The 15,513-nt window shown below is 39.0% G+C and overlaps 2 protein-coding genes across 5 annotated transcripts; one reads left to right on the top strand and one right to left on the bottom strand.

Annotated features, from left to right (window-relative positions):
• Nucleotides 1-1,588: 1,588 nt before the first annotated feature.
• On the top strand, nucleotides 1,589-6,897 carry MED14 (Mediator complex subunit 14). The gene is made up of 10 exons (XM_064357833.1): nucleotides 1,589-2,019; nucleotides 2,066-2,198; nucleotides 2,245-2,544; nucleotides 2,595-2,968; nucleotides 3,020-4,281; nucleotides 4,330-4,473; nucleotides 4,527-4,837; nucleotides 4,890-5,951; nucleotides 6,000-6,431; nucleotides 6,485-6,897. The coding sequence occupies exons 1-10, from the start codon at nucleotides 1,850-1,852 to the stop codon at nucleotides 6,845-6,847; spliced, it is 4,551 nt and encodes a 1,516-aa protein (XP_064213903.1). The 5' UTR covers nucleotides 1,589-1,849; the 3' UTR covers nucleotides 6,848-6,897.
• On the bottom strand, nucleotides 6,485-15,504 carry Tsp66E (Tetraspanin 66E). Of its 4 annotated transcripts, XM_008200667.3 has the most exons (8): nucleotides 15,309-15,489; nucleotides 15,148-15,180; nucleotides 12,008-12,116; nucleotides 10,690-10,788; nucleotides 7,867-7,995; nucleotides 7,550-7,624; nucleotides 7,217-7,501; nucleotides 6,485-7,169 (listed from the first exon to the last, which is right to left on the bottom strand). In XM_008200667.3, the coding sequence occupies exons 1-8, from the start codon at nucleotides 15,482-15,484 to the stop codon at nucleotides 7,026-7,028; spliced, it is 1,050 nt and encodes a 349-aa protein (XP_008198889.1). In that variant the 5' UTR covers nucleotides 15,485-15,489; the 3' UTR covers nucleotides 6,485-7,025. The 4 variants fall into 4 exon arrangements, with proteins under 4 accessions (XP_008198889.1, XP_015839660.1, XP_967238.1 ...); XM_015984174.2 differs by lacking the exon at nucleotides 7,867-7,995 and having other exon boundaries at nucleotides 15,309-15,504; XM_962145.4 differs by lacking the exon at nucleotides 15,148-15,180 and having other exon boundaries at nucleotides 15,309-15,467.
• Nucleotides 15,505-15,513: the final 9 nt, after the last annotated feature.

Genomic DNA, 15,513 nt, shown 5'->3' with positions numbered 1-15,513 from the left:
TCACTCTCCCGGCCATTGTCCCCGCAAAACTGGAGCCCACCCTCATTTAAATTTTATAACGTCATTTCGCAAACTTTACAATGGCCTTGCAGTTTTGACAGCACTTTTTCCGGTTGACTTGCCGCGAAAGGGTGCGTTTTGGTTATTGTAGGTGTTGTGTTCGGGGGATTACCGGCTAAAGCAACAAAGCCGCTTTGTTCGGAGTCGTGCCGAAAGGCGCTCTCTGCGTTCAATTAACGAAATCAAGCGGAGATTTTATTTCTGGATTCGTTTCCACGTATTTTAATTTGGCCTCTCATCGTATAAAGTTTTGCAATTAATTGAAAAAGTTAAATTAGACCGCCTGTGGGGAAATTAGTTGAAACTTTCTGAATGTCTATCAAGAGTGGTTTTGGCCCAAAAAGTGGAAAAATGTTGGCGATCTCTTGCACAATTGTGTAGATAACGGGAGGTTCTTTATGTCCGTCACGTATTGTGAGCTGTTGGACCGGTGTCTGGTGACATAAGAGAGAGCATAAATCTCCGTGTAAAATCAGTAATGAGTATAGCCATGTGCAGGTCCGGCCCCACAATGGGTTAAATAATTCCTTAACCAAGGCATTTACGAGCGCCTTTTGTTGTGTAATGCCTTAGCTACCGGTCCTATTGTGTTTTTTGCTTTCCCTTTCAAAATTTTCCTTTTACGGGGCCATTTATAACCCCTTCGGTGACAGAAGTTGATCGTTGTCCGCTCCTACACCCCCGAATATTTAGTCCTTGCTGTAGGCCGTCAAGATTTTATTAATGATATGGCCACTGTCCACTTGGCGCCGGACAATAGGCCCTCAAGAACACCTCGATAATTATCGCTTAAACACCATTTAAAATTCTCGGAAACGTGATGCAACTCAAGGGCTGCTCCGCAGATGGATACACTTGGAGAAAAAATCTACAAGTGTGACGGCAACCAAGCGAAATTCGTGCTCGGTTAAGCCTTTACGGGACGAAATCTTTTAAGCCCCAAACACCCTAAGAATCCAAAGCTTCAAGAATTGTGGAGGAATGCCTGCAAAATTGAGGTTCCTGTAAGTTCAAAATTTTGGCGTTTTCTCTATTTAGGGTATTTCAGAATTTACTTTTAAGTTTCTTATTTGCGCTCGAGTGTGTCAGTGCACTGCATGTACCTCCTCGTGGTCGTAGCGTGGGCAACAAAGCAGACCTTATTTTGTTTTAAGTCTCGAGCAGACAGGCAAAACATGCCAACACTGACTGATTTAATTTTTTGATAATTTTTGTATAATTAAGAAATAATACAATACTTTAATTTTTTGAAAAATTTAATTTGTTATGTTACTCAAGTGTACAATAAAAATGTTAACAAAATCTGTGTTTTATTACCCCAAAACAACTTTTTTTGTAAGTTTCATTGCAAATTTTGTTTATAATAAATATAAAACGTTTTCATTTTGTTTAAAATGAAAATATATTTTTTTATTTTAAACAATTTGCAATGAAACTTGTAAGATAAAAATAATAAAAAACAATATAAAAGGAATTTATTCAAACGTAGCGCTTTACCGTGGTAGTAACGCACTTCAGCACCAGAGGCGCTGGATTCTCCTGTTGCCAGTGATTTACTAGGGAATTATCACTTCTTAACTCGTACTGTTCTGTTCTGTGGCTGTTCCAAACCAAACTAGATAAAATGGTGGTGTTTTGGTGAATTTCCGTGTTAGAAAAAATCAAATAAATTAATGAAAAAAACTCGAATTACCGACAATATCGTATAAAAAACACTAATCAAAATGAATAATAAATAAGTGAGGTGTTTGCCGCACATTTAAATAAGTTTCAAGCAACCTAACCTAACATGGCCCCTGTACCTCTGGAAGGAATCCAGACTTTGGTGGCGAACGCCGCGGCTCAAGGGGGCCTCGGGGGCCCCCAAGAGGGCAACCGCGGCGGCATGATATCCCTCGCCAAGCTAATCGACTATATTATCCAACGAACTTACCACGAACTCACAGTCTTGGCCGAACTGTAAGTCGCAATAAATTGGTTGTAAGTTTGTTAACCGCCCTTGTAGTTTACCGCGGAAGACTGACATGGAGCGAAAAGTCGAAATTTACAACTTTGCCACAAGAACGCGCCAATTGTTCGTGCGGCTGTTGGCCCTAGTCAAGTGGGCCAACAGTGCGTCCAAAGTGGAAAAATCAGCGGTAATTTTTCTTATTTCATGAGAGTGGTAGTAATGGTAACTTTTAGCGCATTATGGGGTTTCTGGACAAGCAATCATTGCTCTTTGTTGAGACAGCTGATATGTTGTCACGCATAGCTAGGGACACCCTGGTGCAGGCCCGTCTTCCCAATTTTCATATCCCTGCCGCTGTTGAAGTCCTGACCACGGGGACCTATGGCCGATTGCCTGCCTGCATCAGGGAGAAAATTGTGCCCCCAGACCCCATAACAAGCACCGAGAAACGCAACACTTTACTCAGGCTAAATCAAGTGATACAACACCGGCTAGTGACGGGGAATTTGTTACCACAGATGCGCAATTTGAAGGTAACTACCAAATTAAGTTGGCTGAGATAATTAAATTGCAATTGTTTTAGATTGAAAATGGGCGCGTAACGTTCCATGTCCAACACGAATTCGAAGTGTCGCTGACTGTGATGGGTGATGGGCCTAACATTCCCTGGAGGTTGCTAGAGATTGATGTTTTGGTGGAAGATAAGGAAACAGGGGATGGGAAGGCATTGGTCCATTCTTTACAAATTCAGTATATTCATCAGTTGATTCAAACCCGGCTAGTGGATAATCCGCAGCCTTTAACAGAAGTCTATAATTGTTTGCACTTTTTTTGCCAGTCGTTGCAATTGGAGGTTTTGTACTCGCAAACTTTGCGTCTGATGAGAGACAGGTTGGACGACCACATTCACGTTGACGAGTATATACCAGGGAAATGTCTAACAGTCTCTTATTGGAGGTAGCTATTGTTTTAAAACTCATTTTATTAATTTTAAAATGCGCTTTCCAGAGAGTTAACAACAAAAGGCAAAGAGTCCGCCAACAAAGACCTGCGTTCGGAGCTCGGCTACCGCCTCACCATCCAGGTGGACGCCCACGACCCGGCGCGCCCTCTCGCCGTGTTGCACGTCCCTTCCCTCGGCAACAAAGAGAGCGAAATCGCCGATCGCGCCATCCGCTCCGAAATCCTCTCCATGGAGCGCCTCCTCGTGCACACCATCTACGTGCGGACGCGCAGCCGCCTCAGCGACATCAAACTCGAGATCCAGGGCATGGTCAAAGAAGTGGAATGCAACCTCCAAGGCTCCCCTGCCATCCTCTCAATCGCCATCCTCCAGCCGTGTCTCCGCGCCGAGCAACTCCTCATCACCGTCGACACCCACACCGGCATGCTGCAATGTCACGTGCCCCAATACGACCCGCCCCTTGTCCCCGAACTGAACAACGCCCTCAACGGCGACCACTCCAAACTACCGGTTCTCATAAGCGAATTGCGCTTCTGGATCACGCAGAGACGCTGCGAGAAGACTTTGCAACATCTACCAGCCACTGCGCATGAAAGACTACCACTGTTGCATCACTCAGATCACCCGTTGACTAAAATCGGACGACATCGGATGTACATCCAACTGCACCGGCACCCGAATGTTGTTTTAATCGTTGAGTTGAAAGAGAAGGAAACGTCGATGTGTGAAGTCGACTGTGCGTTTCACATGGCCGTGGTCAAGCCCTCAAGCATTGAGGACAACCCTGATGATGACACCATCGAAACCGAAATCCCGAAAGTCTACCTCAAAGTACAAACTCTAATCGAGTTTGATACTTTTGTTGCAACGCACGGTCCCTTCACTTCAATCGATTCAGATTCCGATCACACTGAACTAAATAGTTTGAAACGTAAGGGCGGAGTCAAGCCGGAACCGCCCACAAGGCGGTCCAAACAACCCGCCTACTTTATATCAGAATTAGCGCATGTCGTTGCCATGTGTGACGAACGTTTGCCGTACGTGAGCCTGGCCAATGAGTTGAATAAACGCAGTATTTTTCATCAAGGCTTGCAAGTTGAGGCTAACGCCACCGGTTTGGTGTTAAAATTGATCCAATTACCGCCTCCAACGACCGAAATAGGCGGCTCACCGGCTTGGCACGCCCTCTTGAAGCGATTATTGACCGTTTCGATCAGGGTTTTGAGCAAAGGGATGATGAAAAGTTGGATGACAGAGTTTGTTTTTTATGCGACACCGTTAACTAGCACGCATCCGAAGGAACAAGGTGGGTCGGTATTACAGGAAACTGTTTTCTAAGCTTGGTTTAATGTAGGGTCGCGACGGCCGGTGTACTTCCAGTACGATATGGCCACAATTGACGCCACTTCACGTACGGTTGACTCATTATTGAGTGATTGGTACCAAATTGTGCACTTGTACACGATAGTGCATGATTTGAGTGAATATTTAAAGGGCGGTAAGTTTGGTTGGGTCAGTTTAAGTGTGTCTGTTAATTTGTGATTGTTTCAGATAAGTACAATTTGTCCAACATGTTCAGTATTAAGTCTTACAATTATAGTAAGTTAGTTTTGTGTTATGGCCCTGAAAAGGGTGCCATGGTTTCGATACATTGGAACAGTGGGGAGAAGGCGTTCAAGTTGGCATTTGGTGCGACGAATAATGCGATCAATGCGCATTCTTTGATTCGGGAACAGTTGGAGAGTCATTTAAATGAGTATCGAAATTTGGCGCAAATTATCCAATTGTTACACGAGACGTACGAACCCTTGATTTCCATCAGTAAGCTGCCGACGCTCCCGCAGCTAGGGATCCAAAATACAGTAAGTGTTAACGTAACAAAGAAGTTGTTGTGTGACATTTGAATTGTTGCAGCGCCCTCAAGTGCCCGTCCAAACCTTCACCATAATGGCCCAATCGTGCACCCTCATCCGGCTCGCCTACCAGGGCATGTACTGCCTGGAGCTGCGCATCCGCGGCGCCGGCCTTGTCTCGCTCCGCGACGGCGCCTACAGCCGTTTCGACCGCAGCAACGTCGTCGACGTCTTCTCGCCCACTCAAGGCCTCAAAGCCTTCCTCTCGAAATACGTGGACGAGACGGCCGTCTTCCGCCGCCGCTCTCAATCCGAGGACGACAACCCCCCATCCCCCGTCTCCATGGAGGTGGAAGGCGGGGCCAGCGCCGGCGGCGGCTTCCTCGGCCACCACCGCGGCCCCCAATCCCCCGCGGGCACGCGCGAGCCCGGCCTCCGCTTCCACCCGCCCCTGACCCCGCCCTCCGGCTCCAACCCCCACACCCCCGCCAGTCCCCACACCATCAACCAGACCCACACCAGTTTCGGGTCAAGTCCCGCGACGTCCTTTAATCTCTCATCGCCGACTTCGCTCCCAGCGAATATTAATCCGAGTCCGATGCCGCACCCAAGTCCCAGTGGACTTGTTGCCAATTCGCCGCTTAATCCACAATTGCCAAGTCCTGGGGGTTTGTTATCGAATTCGTCACCGGGGCCGGTTTCGACCAGTCTTCCGGGTCATAGTCCCGTTAGTAGTTTTATGGCAACGGGTCATACGGATGGAAGTCCGTTCCCGTCCTCGCAGAGTATGGCGTCGCCGGCGGCGTCCAATTGGCCAGGTTCGCCGAGTATGCCACGGCCATCGCCAGCAAGGCCGGGACAGTCACCTGGGGGGCACCCCATAATGCATAGTCCGCAGAGTGGGGATATGAGGACGGGGAGTCATTTGTCGAGGGTTTTGCCCCAGAGGTCGTGGGCGGGGGCTGTGCCCACCTTGCTAACACATGAGGCGTTGGAGACGTTGTGTTGCCCGTCTATGCACCCGCAAGGGCTGCCGGGGCCCGAGCTAGCGCCTTTGGAGAGGTTCCTGGGCTGTGTTTATATGAGGAGGCAGTTGCAAAGGTTCATACATAATGAGAATTACGTAAGTATTTTATTTAATTAAGTCAATCTCTGACTATTTCAATTGCAGTTAACTGCCATCCCTAATACCGAACTGGGCGTCATCCACTTCAAAGTCACAGAAATCCTGCAATGTCGAATCGGCTTGAACCCACAACACTTGCAAAGTCTCCACCTCAAAATCACTCCTCTGCCCGACCATAAGGACGTATGGACGTCAGAAGAACTCCAAGTTTTGGAAAAATTCTTCGACACACGAGCAGCAGCGCCCCCTTACAAACCAACCGCAATGTTCACTTTTTGCACAATGTTGAACGTTCCAGTCAACGTCCTTAAGGATTTCATACAAATCATGAAACTGGAATTGATGCCTGGACTCGTCCAACAACAAGGTATGAAATGGTCGGTGCAGTGGATGCTCCGGATACCGCCCTCCGCCATGCCCATCGTTCCCACGGGAATGTCAGGAGTGCTCGTCTACCGGGCAAAAATCCTGTTTTTTGTAAGCACTTGGTTGATTTTTGTGACTCATGTTTTAAAAATTATACTTTATAGTTGCAAATTACTCGAATTGGAGTGCAGTACCCCCCGAACATGGAGCCGCCCTCCCTAGTGCTCCCTTTCATCTACGACGTTAATTCAAACATGACGCAGTTGGCCGAGAAAAGGGAGGCGGGGACTGTTCCCGGCATGGCCGCCGCCAGTCAACTCCTCAAACACTTTGCCCAATTCCAGTCGAACATCTCCGAGTGTTCGATTTTCCCAGCCTTGAGGGAACTCCTCCTCAACCTAGTGCTGCCAACTGAACCGCAACAGAGTCCAGCACCACAGATACAATCACCGGCGATGCAAATGCAACAAGGGGGCCAACCAGGGTATCCAGTCTCCATGCCCATGGGCATGATGGGGCCACAATAATGTATTTTGTAAATATGAACGAAATGAAATAAACAGGTTTGTTTTATTCATTACATGTAGAAAAGTCCAAATTGGTGTGTACACGTGCAAGTCGGAAAGGCACTGTTACAATAATACTGAATTTCCCCGAAAACTATACGTAACGACTAGATTAACATAATGCTTGGTCCCAAGCCTCCTACTTTATGTACCCATTGAGGGCCTTAGCTAAACAAAACGCCAGAAATATCCCGACCAACTCGAGCAAACCCAAACCGACAGCCACACCAATGACCACATCAACGTGGATCATGATCCAGTGGACGAGCGCATCGAAGCAACCCTGGAAAACCAACATGAACCAATGGCATTCACCCACTTGGCACTTACTTGTTTGTAGTACGAGTTGACTTCGTTCGGACTCGTCACACACGACGGAACCTTCGGCTTCAACTTCAGGGGATCCCCTTCGAGGACGCAGCACGACTCAGGAATCACTTTCCCACTGTTTGTCCACTTCGTGCTGCTCCGATAATCGGTGTAATTATTAACGCCGCAACATTTCAAGTTGGCCTGGAGGTGGTCCCACATCAACGTCACGGCGTCTTTATTTTCCGGCGGTGAGTAGTAATTTTCAATCGTTGATTTGAGTAATTTTCGAGTTTCCTCCTCCGCCTTTAAAAAACTGGCTTTAAACACAGAAATGCGACAATCGCGACTCACCTTCGGCTTGTACGCCACTGTCAGACAAGCCACCGCGATTTCGGCGATCAAAATCACCAACAAACAAATGCCGTACTGGAAAAAAAAACAATAACTGGGGAGGACCGCAGACTAAACACTCATTCAGCCAATCAATTAACTCGCCCACCGAATTAATTCCAATTACTTGTTACGAGGGGTTTTTATTGCCATACATCCTAACACGTATTTTTGCCTCAACCTTGATTAATATTCACTCTGAGTGGCGTAACGAGGAAAATTAATCTATTTACCCCATGAATAATAAATCGCATCACCTTGCACCACTTTTGACTTACCGTCGTTAGGAGGCATTGGGACTCTCTTAAGGCGCCACAATAGCCCAAAAAACTGACGATAAACATGAAACCGCCCACGGCGATCAGAATATAGGCCCCTTGTTCGATGACGGCAGGTTGGATAAATTGCTAGAAATAAAACCAATTTGACTATGGGTCAATTGTTGCACGACCTCAGAATTCGCAATAATTTAACAATTAATTGCTTTATTTAATATTCAAGACTTGTCCATCAAATCGACTTATTTTTTATTCAATTATTCACAAGAATGCAGTCAATGGCCCCGGTTTGTTTTGTAAATACGACGTATCTTGTCCGATCTTTTTTTTCCCTCAATAATTAAAAAAATACAGTTACAATTTTGTTGCATTATGAATTAAGCAAACACACGAATTGTTTCCATGTATCATTTGAGACTGAAATTGTGTTTATATGAAGCGATTGTTATTTGCTTTTAGTAGATAATAGTAATACGACGTTGTTTTCCTTTTATTCGAACAAAATCGCAAAAATGGATAATTTTATTCATTACAGTTTTTGTATGCAAATTTTAATCTGCATTAAACTAGGTGCGGCAAAATGACACTAATTATTATATTGTATTATTATTGTTGGAAAAATGATCAAATTTCAAGCGGGATCAAAGTGTGCCAGAGGTTAGCGTGTTAACTGCGCGAAAAACCGAAATTCATTTTTTTATTTACGAAAATTCATCACAGAATGACTTTGTAAGTAAGCAGTTTAGAGAAAAACGAGAGAATAATTTTAGTCAAAACCGCATCTCGCTATCGTCTTTTGTTTTCGATTTATAAACAAAAGTTGGCATTTTTGTGAAATCTTAAAAAAATTCATATCTTCCTTATTATAAAAGATACACATTTGAAACAAAGACATTATACAGGCACTTTTTTCAGAGAATTTAATCAGCGATTTTTTTAATTATTCGTTTAGCTGTAATAACATAAAGTTGTATTTTTTTTTAATAGGAATCATAGTTGGCTATGACATTTTCGAAAAGCTTATTTTTTTCTGATTTGATGTGTCTATTTGTATAATACATTAATTTTAAATATTTAAGAAAAAACAAAACATTTCGCTTTTTCTTTATAGTAGGCCATGAAAAAATTTTGGATTTTTAATTAAAACTATGAAAATTGTATTACCCAACAAGTATTTATAATTTAATGATTTTTTAAACCCTAAATAATTCAAAAACAGCATAATAAATTTTTATTAGATCAAATTTTTGCAATTAATAAAAATTATTTGTTTTTATATTTAAAATGGCAAGCTTACGTTGTCATTCTATTTTCCAATTTTAAACATGAAATGTCGGAAGAAGAAAAATCTTATTAATTGTATGATTGCGTATCAATAAAATTTTTTTTACAAAAAAATGTCAATCCAAACACCAAAATCAAATTCCATGTGCGGTAAAAAAATACACAACATTATCAACGTCACCTCCATTGCACTAAATCATAAAAAAGTGGCATCAAGTGGTAGTGAGACATCGTTTGCAATTGTCTGCACATTTTTTATGTAATTAAAATCTGCGACGCTCGTATATTTGTTCAATTGAAAATAACTTTAACTTATTTTTATAATTTCACATTTTTTACTTTAATAACCGTTCACAAAATTTCTAGATTATTCACACATTTTATATGAAATAATTTTTCCATGGCCAACTACTTTACTTTCAAATATTTTAAATATATTTTTATCAAAAATATATAAAAATATCAAACTATATTTATATGGTTTTGAGTTCAGAAAAAAATAAGCTTTTCAAAAATATCACAGCCGCCTATGATTCTCATTTAAAAAAATACAACTTTATGTTATTACAGCTAAACGAATGGTTGAAAAAAATCGCTGATAACATTATTAAATTCTCTGTAAAAAAGTGCCTGTATAATGTCTTTGTTTCAAATGTGTATCTTTTATAATAAGGAAGATATGAATTTTTTAAGATTTCACTAAAATGTCAACTTTTGTTTATAAGTCGAAAACAAAAATTATTCTCTCCTTAGTTTTGGAAATCGCTTATTTAGAGAAATAAAAATTACAGTAAATTACACAAAACTGGAAAGTTCTATGAAACACAAATTTCCTAATTTTCTTGCAACAAGTATTGGATTAAATGACTAAACAATATGAAAAACAATTATAGGAATTATTATTTCTCTGTAAATAAGAGTTGAGATCATCCAAACAGTTTCATGTTTACATGACCCGACTGTCGTTTGTTTGCGGTAGATAATGTGCATTTCTCCGCTTCATTAATTAACCGTGGTTTAGGAACACAATACCAACATTTATGGCATGGGTCGTCGTGTTGCGAGAAACTCTATTTTTACGACGTTAACACGGTTTTTGAAGTAGAAATCGCCTTTATTGTTTTTTTCCTCAATTATTAAGTTTCAAATGTAAAGGTCACGTAATTACCATATTTATCAAAAATTGACAAGCGAACAAAACAGGTGATTAATTTACAGCCAAATTCCCTCGCGTGTCATTTGACACAGTTGAATGGTTCCAGCAATTTGTAAAAATTAATCGCAAGATTTTAGGAAAATGAATGATAAAGGGTCGTTGACCCTAATGGCATGCGAAGGGTTGCTTGCAGTGAATGCAACCACACACACGCGGCACTCTTCGATCTAAAAACTTACGTAAAAATAAACACAAACGTGATTTTTGATTATTGTAGCATGACAAGTGAAAGTTTCTTTTTCTTCTGTGACTAATTATTGTACAGAGATAATGATGAAAATGGCCGGAATTCGGCTCGATTGTAATCGTTTACGCTTCCTTACCTGGACATGGTCGCTGGGAACGATTTTGCTCAGTCCTACGAACGAGTTTTTATCCACGGCCAGCCAGATGCCAACAGCTAGGACCACAGAGCCAGCTAACTGAAAAAATTACAATTTTTTCCTTCAATTTTTGACAATTTTTTCAAGCCATTGGACAAAATAATTAATTTTCGATTTTTACTACTAAAGGTGTGTCGAAGAAATATTATTATAACTCCAAAAAATACCCAAAAAAATTCGAGTGGAAAAATCTGAAAACCTGTATATTTTTTGCACCATTTGATGATAAACATGATATGATTAAATAATAATTAAAAACAAATTTAAAAAATTATTAGCTGTTTGAAAAATATAAAAACTCCAACGTCGCATTTTACCAAATTCTCGAGAAAATATAAAGTATTTGATAGCAAACGCTGACTTCTGTGTGATTCCCATAATTTATGACACAACAGACACCTTGTAATAATAATTGAAAAAAACGAATTATTTTTTTTAATTCCATTATTTATTAGTTTACTACACTGAATTTCAAATTACCCGGAATTTTCCGGTTTTATCGACTAATTCGATAAAACAGCATTTTACTTCGACATTGAGGATTATATGATTTTCCACAATAGCAATTTTTTAACCATACTGTTTTGTTGTAATTACACTGTGTGATCAAATAATTCAGTCATTTCCAAGTGTTGGAAATACAATTTTAATGACCTTATCGTGTTATTTTATATCTCCACTTTATTATTTTTTTTCAAAAATTCAAAAAAAATAGTAAACCTAGAATTTTTTATTAATAATTGTTTGAAGGAACACAAAATCACAATCACCCGGAATTTTCCGCTTTCAATTTCCGGCAACAACACAAAAAATTGATTTTCACTTAGAGTACAAATAAAAAAATAAAAAAAAGTTCAATACCCCTAATTTCCGGCGAAATAGGTGTGGAAACCCATCAATGACAGAAAAAATTCGGAAAAGTTTTTATCGTGATTGAATCACCCCCAGCGGCTTCGTGAATAATAAATAAGTTCCAAGCAGGTGTTTTATCGGAATATTATCGTAAAATTGATTTCTTTGATCCAGGACATTGTACTCTCTTATCCATAAATAATAAACAAGTGCATGTTTGCATTCGACTCTCTCGTATTGTCGTTCGAACATCAATTTTTTGTTTACTCAAGTTACGCAAGTTACTTTCTACCAACAGCAGCGTTTAGGAAATAATTACTCGAGAAATGTCGGTCAGTAATTGTTTTTTCCATCAAAGAAAAGTGAAACTGTTTTAACAAAAGCTCCCCCAAAAATCAATACTTACAAATATGATAAAATTGAACGCGCACAGAATGTACTTGGCCAAACAGGAGCCACAATCGTAGACCATTTTGCGGTTGGTTGTTCTTTCACCTCCTTTCCATCTACAGCATCTGCAACAAAAAACGTCAATTATGACACTAGAGTCACTTTTATTTTTTGGTTATTCAAGTCACGGATCACGTCCATCAGCTCCGATAAATACCGTATTTGGCTTACTTTCAAATTTCACCTATTTTTTTCCGGCATAGGAATAGGCACATATTATGCGCGAGACATGAACTTTCTAGCCGTACTTGTAATTAGGGAAAAATTCACTTTTGCCGATTTTAATTGCGCTGGTTGTGGTTTTTAGCATAATTTCGAGGAAATGAGACAAATTATTTGAGGAATAATTAGCATAAGTGTGTCAAGGGTTGGCGTGTTTTTAGACGCAAGTCTTGTTTTTTATTAAACAGTTTCTAATATCTTTCATACTGTGGACACAACAGTAAATAAATCCCCAGGCTATGGTACTAACTGTAATAAGTTTTACGAGCTTATCCGTTCAACAAATGCTAATTTCTTGCGAGCAAATAAAACTTATTTCTGTTATCGAAATCAAAAAATTATTTCTTATGTGAATTTGTCATGATCAGACTTATATCATTTTTCCAAAAATTGCGTATTTTTTTCGGAAATTTTTATTAACCCACCTGTTGAGAGCCACTGTGTGACTTACTCTAGTTTATAAACAGTTAATTTTTTCATTAAACAAAATAGAGATAGTGGCTCATGGGTGTTTTAACAAGTTTTCAAAATTGTGACTAACATGTGGGAGGTTCGAATCCCGGTCCTGGCGAAGTTTTTTTTTTTACTAAAATTTAATAATAAATCTCAAATTTAAATAGAAGAATAACGTAGTGGATCAAGAAGTTAATTCGCCTTTGCTGTTTTGCTGTTTTGTAAATAACATTAAAATTTACGCTATTTTTAATTCTAGTTCAGCGGTTCTCAAAATTTGGGACTTCAATTTCAGAACGATTTTTTGGAAAACTATGCATTTTTTATTTATCTACCTTTAAATTTTTGCTAAACACACTGTATTATCGAAATATTAATAATTTGTGGTTTATTTATAAAAAACAGAACTAAAGCAATTAACACTTTTCTAGTCACACAAATCACACAATAAACATTTTTTTGAACAGCTTTTAAAAAAATCAGATAATCAGTGTCTAGATTAAAAAGGGCACTAATTCATATTTTTGGCCCAAAAATATTGTATGAAAAATTTATTATTTTATTATTTACTACTTTTTATTATTTACTACTTTTTATTATTTTACCAAATATTTGTGCGAATAAAAGCACAATGATACAAACCAGGAACCACATATGTTTCATTGGGTTTTATTTTAACCACAAAAATAATTACGCCCAAAAAACGCGAGCAAAATTTTCATGGGGAAAAATAATCCAAGGCACACTATTTATTATTCGACAATAGATTTCAAGGTAACATTGCTACCAAACTTGCAAAAAATTATTTCTTATGTGAATTTGTCATGATCAGACGAGTTAAAAGCCTTATATCATTTTTCCAAAAATTGCGTATTTTCTTCGGAAATTTTTATTAACCCACCTGTTGAGAGCCACTGTGTGACTTACGCTAGTTTATAAACAGTTAACTTTTTCATTAAACAAAATAGAGATAGTGGCTCATGGGTGTTTTAAAAAGTTTTCAAAATTGTGACTAACATGTCCCTTTATGTGGGAGGTTCGAATCCCGGTGCTGGCGACGTTTTTTTTTGTTTTTTTTTACTAAAATTTAATAATAAATCACAAATTGAAATGGAAGAATAACCTAGTGGACCAAGAAATTAATACTGTTTTGTCAATAATAGTAAAATTACGCTAATTTGTAATTCTACTTCAGCGGTTCTCAAAATTTGGGACTTCAATTTCAGAACGATTTTTTGGGAAAATTATGCATTTCTGATTGACATTAATTTTGCTTAATGGATTGCCATTTAATCACATAATTCTGAACAGCTTCAATTTTTTTATTTCAGTGAGTTCATATGAATTAATTAAAAAAAAAATTCAGATAATCAGTACTTAGGTGAAGAAGGGCACTAATTCATATTTTTGGCCCAAAAATATTGTATGAAAAATTTATTACGCGTATAAAAGCACAATGACACAAACCAGGAACCACATATGTTTCATTCGGTTTTATTTTAACCACAAAAATAATTACGCCCAAAAAACGCGAGCAAAATTTTCATGGGAAAAAATAATCCAAGGCACACTATTTATTATTCGACAATAGATTTCAAGGTAACATTGCTACCAAACTTGCAAAAAATTATTCTCGACACTGCATTGTTTGAATTTAAAATTTCGCACGTGAGTGTTTTTTTAACAATTGATTTTAGTTTTTTTTTGACTAAAAATATTCGTGATAGACATTATGCAATTAATGTTTTTAGCAAACCCACATGTTTGCATTAATTGTTTAGTTAATTACGTATAAATGTGTTAAGTAAGCAGTCTATTATGTGACTGTACCCAAGTCACTTTAATCGATTTGTGATTGTTTGCATTACTTTCGTACATTCACAAATAATAGAAGCTTTATTGGCTCATCAATGCTAACGACTTCTGGTAATGCAGTGGTAACAAAAAATTTTTTTTATTATTTTTGTAATTTAATATTAAAAAAATCTCAAACTTTCCCTGGCATTTAAAAACCTTGACTGTCCACTCACATTGTTGAATGCACCTGCTCTTGGCTGGAATGTAGGTAGTTTTTCGTTTTTTAACGAAAGGTAAGTGGACTGCCTGTCAACGACAGGCAGAAGAGGATCCGATCTTTTTTTATACAACAGCAGATGTTTCGTACATTTCTACCTGTTATTATTATGTTATGTGTTATTTATAGAACGTCAAGTTTTAAATGAAGAAATCCCCGAAAAAGTAAGTTTCCAAGTAATTAAATATGCAGATTTACGATAAGGCTCCCCTTTTAGAAACTAAATGATTCATTCTTATTGTGCACTCGCAGCCATAGAGATTTTTACGTAAAATAATTTACATAATTAGTTTTCCTTAACCGTCTTGGTCCAGCAATTAATTGAAGCACCAAAACGAAATTCTGACCTTGCCAAGCGGTAATCAAGGTCGGTATTCCACCTGAAACACCAATAAATCAAGGAAAAGTTCCCACAACAATCATTTATCTAGCAATCAAGCTGGTTATTCTTTTGATTAATTGACTGCTTCCTACCTTGTTATTAGCAATTTTCACGTGCGTTACTCACCAATTAATTGAATCCCCAATCAAGTCGTTCGACTGCTTTATCTCATGTTTAGTTAATTCCAGAATTGGAGACGAGCGAACGCACAACACCAACAACACGACTAACTCAACAACAACCGTAACTGCTTTATAAATACACAACTTGAACATTAGTGACTCGGGCGCGACTGCGTCCATTCCTTTTAAATTCAAACACTTGTTGCTCC

The sequence above is a fragment of the Tribolium castaneum genome, chromosome 7, assembly GCF_031307605.1.
Source record: "Tribolium castaneum strain GA2 chromosome 7, icTriCast1.1, whole genome shotgun sequence".
Classification (NCBI taxonomy): Eukaryota; Metazoa; Arthropoda; class Insecta; order Coleoptera; family Tenebrionidae; genus Tribolium; species Tribolium castaneum.
Note: the sequence above shows the minus strand (reverse complement) of the source record. Positions and strands in the feature narration are given on the sequence as shown.